At 33.5% G+C, this 12,697-nt stretch overlaps 1 protein-coding gene across 4 annotated transcripts; it reads right to left on the bottom strand.

Annotated features, from left to right (window-relative positions):
• Positions 1-535: 535 nt before the first annotated feature.
• On the bottom strand, positions 536-11,419 carry EMB1997 (para-aminobenzoate (PABA) synthase family protein). Of its 4 annotated transcripts, none has more exons than XM_021439743.2 (14): positions 11,299-11,419; positions 9,865-10,254; positions 9,113-9,244; positions 8,652-8,719; positions 8,196-8,260; positions 7,814-7,880; positions 6,720-7,004; positions 6,498-6,624; positions 5,764-6,089; positions 4,963-5,042; positions 4,618-4,720; positions 3,135-3,217; positions 2,207-2,824; positions 536-1,316 (listed from the first exon to the last, which is right to left on the bottom strand). In XM_021439743.2, the coding sequence occupies exons 2-14, from the start codon at positions 10,190-10,192 to the stop codon at positions 836-838; spliced, it is 2,763 nt and encodes a 920-aa protein (XP_021295418.1). In that variant the 5' UTR covers positions 10,193-10,254; positions 11,299-11,419; the 3' UTR covers positions 536-835. The 4 variants fall into 4 exon arrangements, with proteins under 4 accessions (XP_021295418.1, XP_021295419.1, XP_089641191.1 ...); XM_021439744.2 differs by having other exon boundaries at positions 9,865-10,251; positions 11,299-11,409; XM_089785065.1 differs by having other exon boundaries at positions 9,865-10,365; positions 11,299-11,391.
• Positions 11,420-12,697: the final 1,278 nt, after the last annotated feature.

Below are 12,697 nucleotides of genomic sequence, written 5' to 3'. Positions count from 1 at the left end.
AAGAAGCATATGAGTAGAGAGATAAAGAAAATATAAAAAATAATAAATTTTGTGCTATAAAGTATAGTAATTTTTTAAATTGATTAAAAGTATTTTATTTAAAATTTTTTTAATCTACTTCCTCAAAGTCAAAGCAATTATTTAAAAAAAAAAGTCATTCTATGAACTAAACAAGAGTTTAAAAAAAAATTAAGAATAAAAATATCTGTTTCATTCCCTCAATCAAACATACAATCAAAAAATTAATAAAAAATTAAATTAAAGAAATAATTTTTTTTAAAAAATATAAATTTACCACATAAAAATGAATTTTTATATGAAGCAATGACTTCTTAGAGATGAATAATTAAAATCTTCTAAAAAAAATAGTAGCCGGAATAATATAAATTTTTTATATCTTCCCCTTTTTGCACACTTTTTCTCAAGGCAGGTAACTCTAAAATGAGACAATGGGGGAGAGAAAGAAATCAGCTACAAACAGGAGTAAGATAAACACTTAGAACCCAACAATCTAAAACAGAACCAAGACAAGGGATTTGATGGATAGAAAACATATCCAAATTCGTATAAATTTCTCTCGTATAACAGAGAGAAAGCTGTACCTCTAGCCCTTACATCCCTTCTAGCTCTATGATTGAGATTAGCTACAAAGTTGAGAAAACAACATTGTTTGTACTAATAACTTGTGTTGATATGAAAGAAATAGATCATATGGTAAATCAAGCTACACTGTATTGCTGTAGTTCTATGTATACTCCTGTAATAATATTCAAAACCTGAGGAACACATTGTTATCAAAGAATGTTTGCTATTGGATTCCATTTGACACTAACTGCTATTGAAATTCCATCACAGCATTAGCTGGAGCGCGCGTTTTCAGTATCATTTCCTCGTACTCCTTTTCAGGATCCGATAGGGCTACAATCGCCCCTCCTGCACCTATAGATGCTTCGTTTCCATGTATTACAACTGTTCTTATCACGATATTGAGATCGAATGTCTGATTGTAAGAAAAAAATCCAATGGAACCTGAGTATATGCCTCGCGAACAGCTCTCGATAGAATCTAAAAGTTCCATCGATCTTAACTTTGGAGCCCCTGTCATTGAGCCACCTGGAAATGCTGCCTTGACACAAGCAACAGCACTAACATTTGACTGTTTTTTCCCCCGTATTGTACTCACCATAGTATGAACAGTTGCATAAGACTCCACTTCCATGAGATGAGGCACATGAACGGTGCCAGGTTCACAGACACGACCAAGGTCATTCCTTAAAAGATCGACAATCATTAAATTTTCAGCCTGATCCTTTTCACTGTAAAGAGAGAGAGAGAGAGCGTTAATTTCACATGAGGATACAGCAAGACATCAACAAACATTATATAGATCTCTGCATCATATTTCAATTTTAGTTTTAACAGATCTGATATCCATTCAAAACATAGCATATACCACCAGAATCAGATAATTTATTATTAATCATATGTCAAACCAAATGGCATCCATGGTGAGACCCATAAGTACTAATAAACTGCTCCCACTTCCATAATTAGAGCAGCCAAAAGACCAAATGAAGAAAAGCCAGTAATTCAGGGCAATTCAAAATTTTTCTTCTCCCTTTAAAATTTCCACCATATAACTTCAAACTCCAGGGTTACTGTCCAATGCTACGCATTTCCTTCAAACAGATACGCATCAAAGAAAATTGAACATTAAATAAGGTCCAGTCTTGCTACAAACTGCCCATCACCTAAGAAACATGGGCAATGAAAGTGCCAATGCAGGATGTGAGTTTTCTTGGAATGTTTTCACTGTATTCACCCTGCCTCTATTACATTCCAGACTATACTATTTCTACATGAACAATACAAAAACAGTATAAGGAGGATAAGCAAGAGCAGTGTGTGATCAAACAGGTCTTCATACAATTTTTGACTAAACAAATTTCAGATACTTGGCTACAGGTTTCATGCCATCAGAGAGGACATCAGTATTCTAAATAAATGAATACCAAGACTGCTTTTCTTCTACCGTAGAAACAATTGAACACATATACCCTCTTCTTGGTATGGAATTCCTTTATCACTTGACTAAACAAATACTTAATAAAACCATAAATTTTCAAACCCAAAAATATTAGAACAAAATGGGAAAAAATGATAATGATGACTTTAATGTTGCTAGAACTAGAATAGATTGAATCACCTGAACTGCAATTGTAACTTGAGCTGTTCATCTTCCTCTAGTGTCACACCACGAGCAATGGTACCCTTAATTGGCTTTGCTTCTAGTACACCATTTCTATCCAGTCGCAGAAACCTCTCAGGAGAAGAAGAGCATATAGATAAATTTTGCTTTGAAAAATTTAGCCATGCAGCGTAGGGTGCTGGATTTTTCTCTCTAAGATGAAGATAAAGTCTCAAAGGATCTACTTGCCCAATGGTTTTTCTAATACAAGTCGTGAGGCAGAGCTCATAGCTTTCTCCATCTTTAATGTACTTCAGACATTTCTCAACATCTCTTACATATTGCTCTCTGGATTTCTCAGAATGAAAGTGTTGTTTATGTTGAGAGCTTGCCACAGCTTGTACATTCTGCTCATCTAACTTTCTTGTGACAGAAGCTTTCAAGCTGACAAGCTTCTTTTCAGTATCATCTAACCATGGGGTTGTAGTTGTATTTCCTTCATGTAAGGACAATATGTAAACATCATCAGAATGATGATCAATAACTACAAGGTTATCGGCAAAGAAAAAGCAAGCATCTGGAGTTGTGGATTTGTGATAGTTAGATGCCGCACCACATTCTACTTTGAGATTGTACCTACATGTCAAAATAAAAGTTCACTTAGGGAGAGAAAGTGAATTATGTAAACTGATGAAAATTCAGATTACAGCATAAAAAAGGCAAACTTTCAGATATGCTCAAGGGACTAACGAGCCTAGACACCCCAGTCAGGTGTGTCGAAATATGGAAGCAGACACACAACAAGTAGGGTAAGCCCAAAGGCACAGCTGGAGGTGAAATATGATTGCATCTGTCAAACTCAAGGAACACAGTTCTTACTTTCATTTGTTTTTTGGGGTGGGGGTGGTAACAATTGAAGAAATAAATGTTCGTACAAACTACATACCCAATGTAACCAATAAATCCACCATAGAATTCAAATGGCAGTCCTTCGTAATCGTTTTCCTCATGACAGAGTGACAGAAGCTCCTGTTACATGAATCTAGCAATGAGAGGTACCCTTCAACTGAACTCTTTAATCAAATAGATAGAATGAAAAACAAACAGAATTTCCAACATGATCAGAAGATAATAAGCAAGATAGCACTATCATAAGCGTGGGCCAGAACAGTCGTTATTTTTCATAAACAAGTCAATGTGGAGAGATATGGCATACAATAACAAAACCTAAAGCTAACACAAATTCCATTTGATGACCAAAATTCAATAAATCATTTAAAGATTTTATTTATTGGCCAATCAAAGTTTTTTTTTTCAAGAACTATATGCCTGCTTCCTTCCAAGAGATGCTGTCATTTTAGACAACTTGTGCAGATTAAGAGCACTCAAAACACTACTTAAGACACCTCCAATTTTTGCAATTCTTATCTAGAAAGAATTATCCCTAATGTTGATTAGCATCAATAAGTATAAATTAACAAAAGGTTAGATTTGAAATTTATATATATTACTATTTAATACTTTGACCTTTTATACGGACATGATTTTGGGTTTTACAAAATAAAAGCCTAGAAAGTCTTTTCAGGATTCTATTAAAAAAAAAAGTCACTTTGGGATGGAGTATAAACCATGATCTTACATAGTTGAAAGTACCATCCTTATGGGCTTGCTTTTAATCAGCAGCTGTAGAAAACTATTGCCAAGTTTTCATTCATCAGTTGATCTAAATTAAAATCACAGTATTGTATGAGGATATCAGGCAAGCTCCTATGTACGAAAAAGATCAATGCTTGATGCACACCAAACTGATTATATTCAATTGATTTTGGCAATCAATTTACGCAGAGAAGAAGCACCATGTCAACATCCATTAAAGTTTTGAATCGTAATCCTTAAGTCAGACTCTTTTTGAGTTTCTATTGAATTTTTTTTTCCTTAAAAAGAAAATTTCTGGCAAGAGAGAGTTTGTTATAAATACCTGATAAGGATTAGTTTGCTGCATATTAGGGAATCATTTCCAGTCTTTGTACTGGTTAACATAATTCTAAGAGAACCACTCCATTAGTATGAGGTCGGCAAACCTAACTTTGCCTTCAGCAAACGAAAGTAGTTTTGATATTTTTCTGTTTAATAGTTTAATAACTTTTCTCAAATTCAATAAATAATGGAAGGAATGCGCTAAGAACCCTATTCTATTTCCCACTAAGATTGTAAACAACCAGGATAGTCAAATTTCAATTCACATTCTCATAATTTTGGCTGAAGTATGGAAGGAATGTGCAAAGAACCCTGTTCTGTTTACCACTAAGATTGTAAACAACCAGGATAGTGTTTTCAAATTTCAATTCACATTCTCATAATTTTGATTGAAGAGCTATCTGATGTGCTGACCAGGAATGAAAAATAGATCAATCAAAATCCATACATACCTTGTTCAAATATTCAAAAAAACCTTCTTCCAAAAATGTGCTGTTTGTAGAGCCATCAGCATCTTCAATCAATAAATGACCTCCCCGGTTAGAAGCCACTTCACTGCAAAAGAAATATAATTCTCTTTAAGACTTCAACCATCATATGATACTCTAAATGATTTACAAAAATTTATAATCAGTTCTCCATATAGACACTTGATCATTGAGTGATCAATCATGTAAAAAGTTAATAGTAAAAGCATAAAGGAAAAACAACATATTTGGAACCTAAAAAAATTTATGAAGACAAAAAGAAATTTTGACCATATCAGATCAAGATGACAGAAATAGATCCTATCCAACCTGTCTTCAGACAATCTGAAAGTTAATTGCTTCCATAGGGATCCACCTTTACCCCCCATGAATGAAAAGCGTGCTCTTCCCTGTAAGTGATGCAGAAAAATTAAGATTGCAGAAAGAGGATATCAATATTAAACGAGTGTAAGGGGGCTGTACCAAGGACACTATAAAAAGACCATGAACAAATAAATTATGAAGCCTGTCAGTCAAAATGCTTATTTTACACTAAAATAGTACACCAATATTAAATAAAAAATTTTCTAGCCAATATTAAAACATAGACTATTTTCTTCAGGCTTCTTGCTTCTAAACAGACTACTAAAGCCTTTTGTTTCTGCAAATTGAATAATTGAAATATAGATCCAACAAACCAATAATGCATTCTTACTAAATTTTTTAACAAAAAAATCCAGGACTGTCTTATTTGAAGAATTATGCAATAGAAGAATTTCATACATTCTTTTATTTTCACCAAAAGTTAAATTCCAGTTGAGAATAATAAACCTAGTCAAAACTGTAATTCAATCTAGATGTCAACAATAAATCATAAATGTTATTTTGAATGTTGATTAGAATATATACAATGAAACTCAGTGTTGATTTGAGGATATGTGATACTAATGAGTACCACAACTTGCTCATACATACATATATAACATTGGATTACAACTCTATGTCACATAAATTCACTAGAAACAGAATTCCAGATAAATTACAGTAACTAACAGAAAGGTACTAAATTAATAAATGATTAAAAGTTGCAACTTTCCACTTGCAACAGATTTCGCTAAGAGATAAACTTACCTTCTCTGTTGATGAACTGTCCAACCAAAAAGTGTTTTCAGCCTTATTTTTCCCATAAAGTTCAGAAAACATGTTTCTTGCTCCACCAACTTCACTTGCCAAGTGATCAAATTTCCTCCATTTCAACCTTAGAAAATTAGCACCCATGCTCGGGGGCAAAACATTTACCATATGAAGAAAGCCAAAATTTTTCTTGTCTGCATCTTGCATCAATTGCCCACCGCTACAAGCTTCTCCACAAAACCGAACATCTGCTTTTTTAGCTGACTGCCCACCTGTATGAACTGCTCTGAACAGTCGACTGGCATGAGGTAGCTGCATGGACACTAAAACAAGTTTACTGCTCAGAGAAGCATATGCATCTCCAAATCCAAAGCAGAAGATAAAGTGGCACCCAAAGCAGATCTTAGTCCAATCACTGTACGCAATTTCACATTGTCTAAACATTAAACAGACCAAACAGTGAGCAGCTGGTGCATATCTTTTCAGATATGTTAAACCACCATTTTCCCCATAAGAAAATCATCTTTAATATTGAACAGAATATTATCCAAGTTATTATTACATAAAGACACGACCAATCTCCGTAGAGTACAAACAGCCAAATAGACTGTCGTGTCTACCAGCATATATGACAACAGCTAGGGAAAGAGAGGGGTGGGGGAGAGGGTGTTAGATAGCAAGTTCACACAAGAATAGCCAAATTACATTTCTGAAAAGGAGTTTCATTTTACCAGTATAATGAATATTTCTGTCACTGCTGAATGACGAACTCATTCGTAACCAATAATCCTTAGTTATTTCTCTAAAGTTCTTGAATATCTGTCGCCCATAAGTTGTTGCAACACTTTCTGGATGAAACTGGAGTTAAATGAAAGTCAAGAGAATGGCAAAAGAAGTAAAGATAGAGAGAAAGTGAAAAGTACAGATTCAAACAAAATAATCTTGGAGCATACCTGCACACCATAATGCGGCCAAGTAGCATGCCTGATGCCCATGACAACCTTTCCACTTTTTGTTCCATTAGAATGGCTGGAAGACCAATAACTTCCATTTTTCAATCGTTCTAGAATAGAGTCAAACTTTTCTTGCTGTCTCTCACTCTCATAAGCATCTGAGATGACATCAAACCTCTGGGTCTCAAGAAAAGAAAGTGTGTCATCAGAAGAGGTCCAAGCTATTGGTATTAGCTCTTTTGGGAGAGTTTTTGCATCTATAACAAGTGAATGATATCGAACAACCTGCAAAAAAGAACAATCAACAGGGCTTAGAAATGACAAAATCACTGTTTGGTTTCATTAGCTAAAAGTCTACAGCCTTCTGAATAAGATTCAACCTTCAGTTTTATAGAAATTAAAAGATGGTAATTTGCAAGAGGTATGAATTTTGCTATCCACCACTAACATTCATACCAGGCAATAACTTACAGAATATAAAATCAGTTACGTATTATCTATCATACCAGGCCTCCATCTTATTCAGAGCTTTCATGCCATTTTCATTGAGAGATAAGATACCATTCTAACTATTACTTCACATGCTGATAATGCCTAATTCATTGTATAGCATCTGACATTGTAATAAATTAGAAAACACAAAGAATTTTGTTATCCACCACTAACATTCATAACAGGCAATAACTTGCAAGAGTATGTTATCGGTTATGTATTAACACTCATACCAGGCCTGCATCTTATTCAGAGCTTTCATGCCATTTTCATTGAGAGATAAGTTACCATTCTAACTACTACTTCGCATACTGTTCATGCCTAATTCATTGTATAGCATCTCACATGGTAATAAATTTAAAAGACGCAATGATTTACCCAAAAAATTAGAAATTCTATATTATATACCACTGCCCCATAGCAATTGTTTAATATGACAAAATTGAACACACTATATTTTTTCATGTGTTTGTTCCATCAAAAGAGATGCCAAAATAACCAATGACAACATGTAGCTCCACAGAAACATACAAAGGAGCTTCCATGTAAATCGGGAGACCCTTTTTTTCCAATTCAACTTTCAAATATAAGAGAAGACTGACCTTGAATCCTGAATTTCTTCCAGATGGAATGTTAGCAAATAGCTTGCAGCCAGTATGCTCAATTTCACTAGACAGAACAAGGAAAAAATAAGTACTAAAGGAAACAAGGAACAAATAAATATATATCAATTTGAAAAGAAAAAAAAAAATTTCCTGGTATTGGGAGGGAAGAATACAAGTGTGTGCATCTTTGTATATACCAATACCAAAATCACAGCTTGAAATGAAAATTATAAAAACTTTTTATGAAGCAAACTTTCTCCAAAATGGACATCCATCATTTCATTCGTATAGACATATTTCCATTTTTATAGTATTAAGATCTATCGATTCAATAAACATCAAGAAAACAAGACAATGTTGGAATAATATTTAATCATACCTCAGGCGTCCATGGATTGGCTCAGATGCATGAATAATTTGAGCACCATGTGCATAACCTAGAGCCTGCCAAGTCAAATTTCATTTGGGTCAAATAAGTACAAACATGCCCTAGTAAAAGAGAGAGACAGAGAGAATATCGCTCAGAACACCAAGAACTTATAGGTAACATGGAACCTTCACAGAAGTTTCTCAACATGAAACATAAAACAGCATGTTGACGAAAACAGCACTTTTAGCCTTCTGAGGAAACATTCAAGGCCATCAAAGAAAATCTCAAATCATAGATTGAATAATGAAACAGAATCATGCATAAAAACAAAAAGGACAGCTCAAATTGAAGATCATCAAGAAATATAACTGAATTGAAATGAAGACATAAGATACACAAATTCAGCATAACTGCATATAATTGAAGAAATTAATAAGTGCATCTAAATGCATGGAAAAGAAATACCTGATGCCCGAGGCAAACACCCAAAATAGGGATATCCCAGCACTGCAGAAGCAGCTGAAGACACACTCCTGTCAATTCAAAGTGGTTCAAAAGTCATGGTCATGAAATAGCTAATCCTCTGAAAATATGAGAACTCCAAATAGATGGCATTCTTCAATGTTATTTTTTGGATTTGGGAGAAAAAATCAATTATGTTCATATAAGAAACAACTATTTGACTCATTTTATTGCTTCATATAGCATATGATTTTGGTGAGAAGTCTCAGATAGAAGCACATCGCAATTTAAACTTCTCAACCTTTTCCAATTATATGGTTAAACTGCAAGACCCCTATCCTCATATTTTGAAGACCCATTTATGTCTTAATAATTTGAAGGCCCTGCTTCTCTATTCCTTCAATCTGCTATGTAAGCCAAAAGGCCTACAAATTAAAATTAACTTCTATTTTTAACAGTCTCACCTATATCTGCTGGGCATGTTGGAGAACCAGGTCCAGGTGATATAACAATATTATCAAACGCACCCTCCTCATACAAGAAGTGGCAAATGTCTTTCCATGTATACTCATCATTGCGCACAACAACAGGGGGCACTGACACAATTGCAGACCATATGAAAATACGTCAGCACAGCTTCCACCTAGTTAACATTTGGTACTTATTCGCTTTTCAAAAAAAAAAAATTTGCTACTTATTCAAGAACAAGAATTTTATCCATAATGCAGAGCAGAAAACAATACAAAAAGTCTTTCAGGTTATAGGTGCAATCATTGACCGCAGTCAAACAGTGGCATAAAAGAATTCAGATGAGGCAGTGAGTTAAATACACCAACAAACATCCAAAAAGCTTTCCAGACCATAATGACCAGATGCACCCATTTGCTTCTGACTATAGACACAAAATTTTGAAATCTCAACATGGAGATTATACGGTACAGCATATGCCCATAAAAATCTTGATCAAAGACTTTTCTGCAAATCTCACTAGGGCTCATAAAGAGAACTCCATAGGTTTCTTGTTGTCAAAACAGCAAGATGTTCACTGCAAAACTAGGTAGTCTAAATTCCTATGTTCTTACGGTGAAAGTTACCACAAATAAAACCAATCTAGTCAAACAGAATTTAAATACAAAATAGTGTGAGAAACTGCCATAATCATATGCACATGCAAAGACATTGACAAGCAAGAAGGAGATCAAGAGAGAAAACTTACAGCCGTTAATGACACTTAACTCCTGGTAAATGTTGTACGTGTAACTATCATAGTTGTCAATCAACAATGTCCTCACAAATTCTAGCTTCTTTCTAGGCTCCTCTTGCCATTTCTTTCCCATGAATGATCCTTCTAAATGGCCAGGAACTAGATGGCTAGATATCACCACCTTTCTAGCATCAGGACATGATGCTTGAACATAATGGTTTTTGACATAACCACCAGCCATTATGAATGATTTAGATGCCACTCGATTCGCCTTTGCATTCCTCAAACCCTCCACATAGGGATATGTGAGTTCAGAAGAAGTGCATATAGTGAAGCTCATTTTTTGCCTCAAAAGGGAAGTTTGGTAACAATGTCCACAAAACCTCCCCTTATCTACACCTTCTGCACATTAAGAAGTTCTTCTAATTAGGTTTCTATAAAACTTGTCTTCTAAAAATATACTTCTTCAAATCACGGTGACGGTTCACACTGTGACAGCACTTTTCCCACCCTCTACAAATCGATAAAGAAATCACTCAGGCACTCATGGCCATGTTGAAAACAGATAAATTTATTTTAGGAGCTAATCATTTTTTACTTTCATGCCAAGCAAGATAAATTCTTCCTATACATGCATTTGAGGTTCATCTATTAAGTAATAACGCTAGCCATTGAAAGTAGCAAACTTGTATGCACTAAGTAGAAGCAATATATTAAAACATAAATGCATATCATACAGAAGAGTGAATTAAAAATATTTTACCATACCCAAAAATTCATAAGATGTATTTTACAGATTTAGAAGATCCAATGTTGGAAGAATCTTATCATACTGATTTCCATACCTTGTAAAATGAGAACAATAGCCTAGTCCTACATACTTAAGAAAACCTTCAACATTTTTGGAAGAAAGTGAGTTAATTGACCATTAATCTAAAAAGAAAACCCGGTTTCTCAAGAGTTTTAAAATTGCACAAACATAGATAATACCCATTCAGTAATAACGCTTCATTCATAGATAAACATGCATGCATACATACACACACACACACACACAAAGAGTAGCATAATTTATACTACTAACTACTAAGGTCCTTCATAGACCTAAAATAATACCCTCTTCAAACATCTGTAAAAGTAAAGGGAACCCTTTTCCAGAAAACAGCAAGAGATCCAAACAAAATATATGCAATAGCAAACCGTGTCCAAAATTTAAGGATTCAAAAAGAAAGAAACGATTTTTCAAAAGAAAAATCCATTCTTTCATGAACTATTAAAGGCAACATCCTAAGGAATAAGCCACTGAAATGTACATAATCAAAACAAAATACAAAAGACCAAGCTGAGAGATCAAAGCTAAAAGTTGGTAAGCAGATCCTACACACAAAGAAAGAAACAAGAAACCCAAAAGACAAGAAGCTCAGAGAAAGCGAAAGAAACCAAAACCTTCAAGACTTTCAGTACATAACTCTGATCAATTTGCAGAAGTGGTGGCTTTGGCGCTCGTGTGGTGAATGCTTAAGGAGAAACGAGAGGCTAGAAAACAGAGGATTTGAAGGTGGTGGAGGGGAAGCCGCCTAACACGGGCAGAAACATTTACATTGGCGAAAAACAAGGTGGGACCCAGAGTTTAGTTTTGGCCAGCGGACCCCACTTGATTTTGAGACAAATTATCCTATTGGACCGTCAAAAATCAAACACTAACCTTTTCGAAGGAAAAATTGAAGGAAAACGTTACCAATTTTCCAACTCCCAAGGAAGGCCGTCATATGAAGAAAACACAAACAAATTAAAAGTAGACAGTGCTGGAAGCTATCCACTTTAGGTAAGGGATTAGCCAACTTATTTGCTTCTGTCACAATCTTAACTCTTGCTTTAACGAACTTCCCCATTCTTGGTGGGTTGGTGGGTCTTCTATTTGTTTCAAAAACGGGTTGGTGATGAAGCCAAATCCTTGCTTTGCTCGTTAGATTACTGCAAACCATTTCATTTGAGGTTGGTGTACTTTTTGATGTTATTATCTGTTTGACTAATTAAGATTTTGGTGTAATTATGTAACCTAAAACAGTTGAGTTATTTTTTCAAGATTCGAGTAAGGGGTACTTAATAAACATTTGCGTTAAGGTCGGTTGAATTTTTATTTTTAAAAAGTTATAATATTTTAAAAAAATTTAAATATATTTTTAATTTTTTGTTATATTAAATCAAGTAATTATATTTTTATTTTAAATTAAATAAATTTTATTTTTTTATTTTAAGTCAATTAAACTCTTATTATTAATTATTAAGTTAGTTAAAATGTTCTATATCATGTGACATATTAATTTATCATAATTAATGATGATATAATATTTTAATATATCATGATAACATAATCATGTTATACTTTTCACCTTCTATATCATATCAATATTATGTAAATATAAATTAATAAATAATATTTTAATTAATAATAATTAATTAATTATTAATTATAAAAATTTATTTTATTAAAAATAAAAATACACGAACTTGATTAACATTTTTTTAAATAGTTTAATTTTTTTTAACATGATGCCTTTAAAAAATAATATAGTTTTCATTTAATAAGCTATTCTTAATTTCTTACAAGTAATATATGAATTATCTAAACTTTTCTATAAATATTACATCAACAAGTGTCTTTAATTTTTTTTATTTACATTTTTTTAATTTGAGCAAGGACATTGCAATTGATATATGCTTACTATTGAATCAAATTTCGAATAATCATATTTGAGTTATTTATGTAACTTTTTTTTTTGTAAAAATACTTTACATTACATGGGGATTAAAGTTCAAATATACCATTCTACTTAGGATAATA

Source organism: Theobroma umbraticum, unplaced genomic scaffold (assembly GCF_002168275.2).
Source record: "Theobroma umbraticum cultivar Fairchild unplaced genomic scaffold, ASM216827v3 scaffold_81.0, whole genome shotgun sequence".
NCBI classification, from domain to species: Eukaryota; Viridiplantae; Streptophyta; class Magnoliopsida; order Malvales; family Malvaceae; genus Theobroma; species Theobroma umbraticum.
Note: the sequence above shows the minus strand (reverse complement) of the source record. Positions and strands in the feature narration are given on the sequence as shown.

Bases quoted from the DNA above. Each gene is read 5' to 3' on its own strand.
- EMB1997 (XM_021439741.2), bottom strand. From the start codon at position 11,119: ATGAAAGAATGGATTTTTCTTTTGAAAAATCGTTTCTTTCTTTTTGAA. The intron at 9,245-9,864 runs GTAAGTTTTCTC...CAATTGTGTCAG, and splicing joins GTTAAGTGTCATTAACGGCT to TGCCCCCTGTTGTTGTGCGC. The intron at 4,721-4,962 runs GTTGGATAGGAT...TTTCTTTTGCAG, and splicing joins TTCAGATTGTCTGAAGACAG to TGAAGTGGCTTCTAACCGGG.